Below are 9209 nucleotides of genomic sequence, written 5' to 3'. Positions count from 1 at the left end.
AAAACAACCCCTACAAAATACACTCACCGAGAACAATTTTATAATCGAGAACCTTCAACCGAGTGGTAGAGTGCACGCAGAAGAGGAAGAAAAGCCTGAGTGAGGAGGAATTTGAGGAGATTTTTTTCATGTAGAAACTTAGGAATTTTCGCTCTAAATTCTTGAAACTTCTAGTGAAAGGTCATTCTTGCCTCCATTAGCCTATCTAAAAGCTGACAAGAAAAAGTAAGGTCTCCACCAATGAAGGTAGCAGTAGATCCAGAGTAATGCATAAGAACAAGAACACTATTAAAAAGAAGAGAGAACAATGTGAATTTACAAAGCCACAATGAAGGGCCATTTCCAAGCAAGTATGTTGTGAGATCTATATCATTTAGGTAGAGTGCTGGAGCCATTTTTATGTCAAGGTGTAAATTTTGTACTAATTTGGACTGTACTTGTTGACAAATAAGAATTTAAGGATTGAAAGTGTTTGGGGTTCATATTGTTTCTACTTCAGTATGAAATTGAGAAAGCAAATTATCATGTTTTTAGGACATGTGACTTGTGGATTTATCTGCACTAGCTAAATCTTATATGAAAACAAATTTGCTTATAGGAACTGAACTAGATTGGTTTCTTATGTAGCAGTGGGATGAGGAGTATTACTGTCTTATATTTACCTCTCACTGTAAATCACGGAAGTGAGTGAAAATTTATCCTTCATGTTTTGTTAGCTTTTCCATAGGGAAGATAAAGGAGTATCATGTATGTAATACATTAACATTACACAGGTATGTACCTTAGCTCAAATAATAAACGGCTGTTGAAATCAGTTATTTTTCTGTAACTGCTCCACACCAACAAAACATTTTTCTAAACATCATAAAACTTAACTTACAGGAACCATTTGGAACGGTCAGCCATAAGCCACACAGCCATTGTGCTTAAGTTGGTTTTGTAAACGACTTGTGTGTGTTTCGTAAAATATGCTTTATTTTAAAATTAGGGCTTCCTGTTGCAGCTGTTCCAGGGGCTCTCAGTCCTTTGGCTATTCCAAATGCTGCTGCAGCAGCTGCTGCCGCTGCTGCTGGCCGAGTGGGCATGCCTGGAGTCTCAGCTGGTGGCAATACAGTCCTGTTGGTTAGCAATTTAAATGAAGAGGTTAGTGAAATCATTTTTAATGGCTTTTTCATCTCCATTTCATTTGTGAAAGTTTTTCATATTTCATTTTGCACTTGCCTTTCTTTTTATGTATATTCATTAGCCAAAATATCTTTTGTATTTCTGCTTCTGAATAAAATCTCCGTACTTGTTTAGTTAGTACTGTTTCTTTAGACAGTCATATATCTTTATATATGTATATATATTCTAATATAGCTACCTATTTTTCCTAAGAAAAATATGGTGAAGTACCGTAGTTTGGCTTTTTATTTTTCTGTTATTCTCAAAGGCAAATGTGATCTAATTTTGCAAGTGTAACTGTAAAATAATTTTGCTCTTTGCCTTTTCTAATGATTTGCTTGTTCATTTCATGCTTATGTGTCATTGTGTTTTTTTAATCTTATTTTATGTGAACTACTCTAATACATTTTTCTTTGAAGGTTCTTCCAAAGACCTTGACGAGGCACTCTTCCAGTCTTTCTTAGGAATTTTTGCTTTGCAGTTTTTAGTCATTGTCTTCTACAAATATATATTTCAACTTTACCCTGCTCCCTTTTGTTAAATAAAGTTGCTGTTATTTTCTTCAGTTGTACATTTTATGTCTGATGTATTTTATTTTGATTGCTATGAAAGCTGGTATGAAATGTGGGACCCTCAAATGTTATCAGTTTATGATGTCTAATTTGAATATTTGTCTCGTTTTTGATTGGCCTCTGTTAATAATAAACATAACCTAATTTTGTCGTTTAGTACTGTTGCCATTCACAGTTGTGCATGCTAAAGTGTTTGGATCAGAGTGCCTTAAGACTTGCCTGCATTTCATAACCAGCCATGCTTATGCAGTTAAAGTTCAAAGTTTAAAATTCCTATGCATGCGTTCCTTCCCTATGTTGAGATGAAATGCTGTATTTACTCTTTGATAGAGATGTACTTTACCCATATTTGTCTTGGATGACTACATTTTGCTCAGTTTTTCTTGTACAGTACATAAACCAACCATTTTCTGACCAAATTCCTGCATTTCCTATGTACTGACCTATATTTTATTTTTTTTTTGTTCCCCAATTCCTTATTTTTTTCTTCTGCATTGCTGTTTCCCTTCCCCATTTCATCCTTTTCCCTGTGTGTTCACCTCCCCTTTCCTTGTCTTCTCCCAAATGCCCGTTCCCTTCCCTGTCTTATCCTTTATTTTCCTTGTCCTTGTCTTCATTCCCTGTCTCCATTCCCTATGTTCATGCTTCTGTGCTTGAACAAATGTTCCTCGGACCAACTTGCCCCAATTAACCGCCTTGAACCATGATCCATGACCACCTCACCATTCTGCGGGAACCACCCTTCGTTATGGATGATCTGTTCATCTCCGCTCTTCCTCGACTCTTCTCTCTTCTTGTCTTACGCTGCTTGCTCTTCTCTCCTTCTAAAGATGGTTACGCCCCAAAGTCTGTTTACCCTCTTCGGTATGTTATTGTTAGCACTATACTTTTATTATTGATTTGATTTTTTTTGTTTCACCTTAATTCTTATTTGTAGCTAGCACTTTGGCTTAAAGTTGAATAGTAAATCTTTTGCTATTTTTCTTTGCTATTTAAAACTCTCCATAGACACAAAGTTTGTTTTAATGCATGCTGATTTATTTTGCATGGTTTTTAATTTAATATCATTCACATAGCTTTGAGGGTTTATCAAAAATTATTCTTTTCAAAATTCACTGTTCAAATCTTGTTCTTCTTTATTCATTTGTGTAAATGGTGAGATTGAGTGAGTGATCATGTTGATGTCTGAATGTTTCATTGATGTGTCAGAAAGATAATCGTTAGCTGACTTGCACATAAAATTAATTCCATTTCTGGATTACCTCCCTGTGACTCCACAAAAAGGTGTTTATGGAGATGTGCAGCGCGTGAAGATTTTGTACAATAAGAAAGACAGTGCTCTGATACAGATGGCTGATGGGAACCAGTCACAGCTCGGTAAGAGGGAGCTACGCTACCTATACATTTAAATTCTAAATAAACATGCAGTAGTTTATATCTGTTACTAAAAACAGATCCCTTTAATTGAGTAAGAGATCATTTGTGGCTTTTTAATGATCAAGTCTCAATATGTCATATTAACTTTTATGTTTTCATAGTTTATACATGGTGAATAAATAGTTTGCTTTCTTCCTAACAAGTCTGAGCACAGCTTATGGAAAAGGATGTTAGCCCCAAAACTGAAGGGACTTGGTTAAGAGCTCTAGTCCTGTGTATCTCCTGTATTAGAAAATCATTTTTCATATACGTCATAAAACCCTACTCCATGTCCTTGTGTTCTTCTAAAATCACTTTAGACTTTGACTCCACTTAGCAGTGCAAAGGGAAATGTCCTTTGAGTTGCTGAGTTTTACAAAACAATTACCTTCACCAGTGGTTAATCTAAAAGCATAAAATGTAGTTCAGTCAGGTTCCATATCTATCACTGTTTTTCACACATGCTTCAATCTAGAATACAACCCCATGCTCAGAATGTGATTATTTGTAATTATCACCGGGCTCTTAGCTTATAATTTAATTCATTAAGATTTGAGAATGATGCTACCTTTCTTGACTGCGTTCGCATTTTTTAAACTTTAGAATTTAACATTTTTGATGGGATTAATTGTCATAGCAATCAGAAGCTCTGTGAACTTGGTATCTCAGGTATAAAACTATCTGATTTTCTGGTTTAAAGTGACTATCACTGATTTTTTTTTTTTTTTAAGTAGTACTGGGTATCACATCCAGAGATTTGCACATGCTAGGTAGTTCTCTGAGCTGCAGCCCTAGCTTGCTGTTGGTTTTGTACAGTCTTTTTATGTAAGTAACATTTGACAATGTTCTAGTGAACAAAAACATTTTCAAGTACTTCCTTCTCCTATTAGTATTTGAGTTGAGTATAGCTTTGTCTTCCTTTAATTAATACCAAATCATCGTGAGATATGGAGATTAACACATTAATTTTGAATACTTTTTGTTTTCATTTTATATAAAGACTTAGTTTAAACAAGCGGTACCTTAATCCTTATTGTGCTTGATTGCCACAACAAAATACCATGATGTAAAGTTGAAACAACAGAAAATAGTTTTCTCTCGGTCATTGATGACATATTTCCAGATCAAGGTGCTGGCACACATGAAAGGCTGTCTTGTTGAGCCTGCTGACAGCACTTTTACCTCTGCTATTCATGTTTTTACCCAGTATGAGCATATTGAATGTATTTACTTCTTTCTTCTCTTTCTTCAACAAAATAATCTGACCAGAGAAACTTAAGGGAGATAGGGCTTATCTTAGCTTACACTTTGAAGGTTCAGTCCATCACAGTGAGGTAGTCACATCAGCAAGTGTTTGAGGCAGCTGGCCACATTGAGTTCCTAGCCAGGAATCAAAATGATGAATGAATGTTAGCTGAATTAGAGCTTGCTTTTTATAATCTTGTGTAGTCTAGAGTGCAAGTCCATGGAATATTGCTGTCCTTAGTTATTGTGGGCCTTCCCATCTGAGTTCATCTAGATCCCTGCTGTGACCCTTCAGTACAATTTATCATATCATGACCCTTTCAACCATAAAGTTTTGTTCCTACCTCACACCTAATTTTGTTATTGCTGCAAATTGTAAATACCTGACCTGCAGGATACCTGATGTGTGACCTCTGTAAAAGGATCATTTGACCTCCAAAGGGGACACAACCCACAGGATGAGAAGTGCTGATCTAGTTAATCCTTCAGGGGCTTGTCTCTTAGGTATTCTAGAGCCTGTCCTGTAACGCTCAGTATAAACCATTGTGTAAGATCATTCAATACAAAGTGAAGAATCTTTTAAAAACAGCCTCTCTCCCCCACCCCCTTAATGTGCCTAGACTTGTGACTAAAGAAAACACTTAACTTTAATATTAGGCAAGTTCTTAGACTGGAGAGATGGCTCAGCCATTAAACAACCAAAACTATAGTCAAATTCTCTTCTTGGAAAGACAACCTGACAGGTACCTCAGGAAACCATATGATACCCTATTACCATGTGCTGTATAGAGACACTTGTTCTGTCTTTATGTGTCCTAGTATTTGAAGGGAAAGAAATAATCAAATGATGTGAATAAATTATGGTGACTTTAAAGGTATAGGGTATTCATAGATAATATTTAGTGAAATATGAACTATGCAACAGGTGATTAAAAGGCCTCTGTAGAGGGGACTTCAGGAAATGATTTGACAAAATTGAGAGAAGTGTTAGAGAATACTTCCTAGCCAGAAAGCATTATAATCTAAGAAATAGGCTACTAAGATGCCATTCCTTTATGGCTTGGACAGTGTCTTACAGCGTCCTTCCCAGCGCAAGCTGTTTGTTACTGCATACCATCAGTAGATAAATGTGGAAACGGTTGGAAGGGATGGATGCAAGGGTCAGTGGGGAATGTAACCACATTGAAGTGTAAGTTTAGATTTTGTTCCTAGGGGTGTTTATTAAGTGATGGCATGATCAGAGTTATATATAGCCTGTGAAAGTCTTTTAACTGCTCTCTGTATAGAAAGGATGGGGAAAAAAAACCAGAGAGATCCAACAGCAAGGCCGATAAGGAATTGGAGTTACTCAGATCTTTAACAAATGACAGTGACTAGTGAGAAATAGAGGGAACATAAATTTGATAGGGAATTAAGAGGACAGTCCCAGCCCTGCTTCCCAGGAGTTCTAACACACTAGGAAGCCGAGCAGAAGGGAGGGCAGCACTAGGGATGACATTGCATTTTTCTTGTGCTCATTAGAATCCAGTTTATCATCAGGATTCTTATAGTCGTAGAGGGTTGTAGACATTTTTCTTGTTCTATGAAGGAAGTTTTTTTGGTACAATATACCTTGTCTAGTAGAAATGAAAAATGCTTATAAATCATGATTTTTAAGATGTAATTTTAAGTTGTAATCTAATTTTCAAATTAGAAGTATTTTTATTCTAAACCTTTAATTGATATTCTTTATTTTTCTAGCCATGAATCATCTTAATGGGCAGAAGATGTATGGAAAAATTATTCGTGTTACTCTCTCTAAACATCAGACTGTGCAACTACCTCGAGAGGGCCTTGATGATCAAGGGCTAACAAAGGATTTTGGGAATTCACCACTGCACCGTTTTAAAAAACCGGGATCCAAAAACTTTCAGAACATTTTCCCTCCTTCTGCTACCCTTCACCTGTCTAACATCCCGTGAGTATCTCAGTTCATGACCAAGCACAGCCGTATTAGCAGCAAGGCAGGTGTACTGTTGTCTGTATTCATCTGGACTCTCCCTGTCTTCTTTTTCTAGTCCTTCTGTAGCAGAAGAGGATCTGCGAACTTTGTTTGCCAACACCGGGGGCACTGTGAAAGCATTTAAGTTTTTTCAGTAAGCAAGCTTCTTTGTCTTAAAATGTGTGGCTTGATAGAAATTAAAAATTTTTTCAAAAATTTTTTTATATTTTACCTCAAATGTTAAATCAGTGTTTAGACTCTTCTTATGAAGTATCTAATTTCATAATTTTGTTTCAGAAGAGATCACAAAATGGCTCTTCTTCAGATGGCAACAGTGGAGGAAGCTATTCAGGCTTTGATTGATCTTCATAATTATAACCTTGGAGAAAACCATCATCTGAGAGTGTCTTTCTCCAAGTCAACAATTTAAGGACAGGAGATGAAGATGGCGGGCAGATCCCATTGTTTGGTGTCATCACCTATTGACTGTTCAGAAAAGTGGGGACCAGAGTTTGATTTTTTTTCATGCTGTTATCATTCCTTGGTTATAAAATGAAATGGCATATGTAAAGGCAGAGTTGCTAACTGCTGTGTTTCATCTGTTTAATAGGGAAGCCATTTTTGTCTGTTTAAATTTTTAGTTTAATTTTGCTTATTTTTTTTTTTTTTCCAACTTAGTTGACATACGTGCCTTACAAAGGAAAACTAGTGTTGCTATTGTGCATTTACTAGGAAAAAGGAATTGGTTGTTTAGGGCACATCGTTATGTGGGAATTAAAATATGTTTAGGCAGGGGTGTGTCAAAAGGTTAAGTTTTTGTTTCTCCTGCTTGGAACTTATTTTGAATTATTGGCTTATCACATTTCTTTCTATTTAATCTAATAAGATACTTGATACTGAAAGTATAAAACAGCATTTTTAGTTTTTACTATCTTAGGCTTTATTGCTTTTGAAAACATTGGCCTTTTGTATCTCACAAATCTGGTCTAGATTCAGTTATGAATGTAGGCATTAGTTAAAATTAACAAGATGCAGAGTATTAATTTCTTAAGACAAGTGATTTCTGTAAGTTTGAGCCCTATGTGGAAAGCATTGTGGAACCTTAACCTTTTTGTACACACTCTTGTGGGACGCATCATATAAATGTCAGCACTGAGTAATGTCTTGTTTGTGGCTGAATATTTTTCGTAGATGTTTTTGAAGTTGACATGACTTATGTGCATTTAAATATATATTGCCATCCTTAGTTTGTAATTAAGATTTGGAAAATGGTTGTGGATTTCTGAGCATGTGCAGACTGGTCTAGCTAGTTCAGGAACTGGTGCATGTATTTTTCAAAGACAAAGAAAGTGTACTGCGAAAACTTGCAGGAAGATTAATTTTGTGGCAGTTTTCTAAAACTGACAACCAGGTGGGACCAAAGTTTATGTGCCTTTAGTCTTAATTTACCTTGCATTGTAATATTCAGTTTTAATAAATCTTCAAAATATTTTGTATTTAGGAATAGATCTGACTTTAATAAAAACATGGCTCAGAATCTACAGGTCAAATTTATTTGAACAGTTCTTGTCAATCTGAATTGTTGATTCTGTTAAATGACCAATACTTTTTGAAATTGATGTACTTAGTTTCAAGATTCATAGATTCTGTTATCTATGTAGACAGAATGGTCATGTATATTTTCTATTAGTTGAGTTTTTACATCTTTAGAAATGTAAAATTCAGTATAGTTTGAAAGCGGCACAATTAAAATTAATTTTCTAACAAAGTTGGGAGGTTTGATGGTTGTTTAATTTCATTTTGTGTGTACTCTGCTTACCTCTGTAGCATGCTCAATAAACACTTCTGTAGCTCTGTATTCACCTTTTCTGTCTTTCTCTGCTGCCTTTTCTCTCTCTCCTTTGTTTTCACTCCACTGTGCTTCTGAATTCATGTTTACTCTCTGCCAGGGTGGGAAAGGAGTAATAATATTACAATCCTATGGCTTTATACCATAAATAAATCTAGATGCTGTGAAAATGCACCAGCTGTTCCTTTTTTTTAAATGCAAAAGACGGTAACTGCTTTTTCAGGAGGACACATATTAAACATTTCCCACCCTGTTTATAATCTGCTTTAAAGACATAACTCTATTGTAGCTTGTTAATTCTCTCTATCTCTTTTGTTGTTGTTGTTGTTTTCCCGTAGATTTATGCACTAATAGATCTTTTGGATTTGCCATGCTCTCTTGCTGCAGTTTCATCTTTCATCTTTGTGTCTGCTCAAGATTCCCTACTAATTTTAGACTACTCCCGAGTTTTAACAAAGGGTTCTGCTGTTACTGGATAGAAAGGGCTGGGTGTCCTAGGTATACACACGCAGGCTGTTAACATGCAGGTGCTATGCTCTTAACTCTTTACACTGATGCTGTTTGTCATCGAGTTATTTTTTGGTAACTTTTTTATATGCAGATACTGGTATCAACTTTGGAGTTAATACATGTATACCTCAAAGCCACACACTGGACATTAGGTTCATTTTAAAAACTGAAGGATCATGTTTAAAAGTATTGTTCTTTTCACAAGAGTCTACTCAACTCCAGAAATAAATACAGTAAGTAAGAATGGTTCTGTTTTAGAGTTAGGAATTTTTAGTGTTGCTCATGGTTTTTTGTCCGATTGTTTTTAAAGTGGTGTTGCAGTACTGTGACCAGGTACAGGAAGATCAGCAGTGCCTTAATTCTGTTAGTTTATGACCAGCACTGGGACAGAACTACTTTAAATGTGGTTTTCCTCAGGATTGCATGGAGGCTCCCAATACTTGAAAATAGATTTTTCTCTTCATTTCAGATA

At 35.7% G+C, this 9209-nt stretch overlaps 1 protein-coding gene across 7 annotated transcripts in view; it reads left to right on the top strand.

Moving 5' to 3' along the window:
• The window catches only part of Ptbp2 (polypyrimidine tract binding protein 2), a 65578-nt gene extending 57186 nt beyond the window's left edge, over window positions 1–8392 (top strand). For 3 of the 7 annotated variants that reach the window (XM_031375307.1, XM_031375305.1, XM_031375306.1), the window contains exons 7-12: window positions 989–1143; window positions 2567–2600; window positions 3021–3113; window positions 6138–6354; window positions 6455–6532; window positions 6676–8392. In XM_031375307.1, coding sequence (XP_031231167.1) covers window positions 989–1143; window positions 2567–2600; window positions 3021–3113; window positions 6138–6354; window positions 6455–6532; window positions 6676–6808 — 710 coding nt within the window. In that variant the 3' untranslated portion in view covers window positions 6809–8392. The remainder of the gene's footprint in view (window positions 1–988; window positions 1144–2566; window positions 2601–3020; window positions 3114–6137; window positions 6355–6454; window positions 6533–6675) is intronic. The other 4 variants (XM_031375304.1, XM_031375303.1, XM_031375302.1 and 1 more) reach the window with 4 other exon arrangements.
• The last annotated feature ends 817 nt before the right edge of the window (window positions 8393–9209 follow it).

The sequence above is a fragment of the Mastomys coucha genome, unplaced genomic scaffold, assembly GCF_008632895.1.
Source record: "Mastomys coucha isolate ucsf_1 unplaced genomic scaffold, UCSF_Mcou_1 pScaffold16, whole genome shotgun sequence".
Taxonomy (NCBI): Eukaryota; Metazoa; Chordata; class Mammalia; order Rodentia; family Muridae; genus Mastomys; species Mastomys coucha.
The sequence above is the reverse complement of the archived record's forward strand: the minus strand, read 5'-3'. Positions and strand labels throughout refer to the sequence as shown.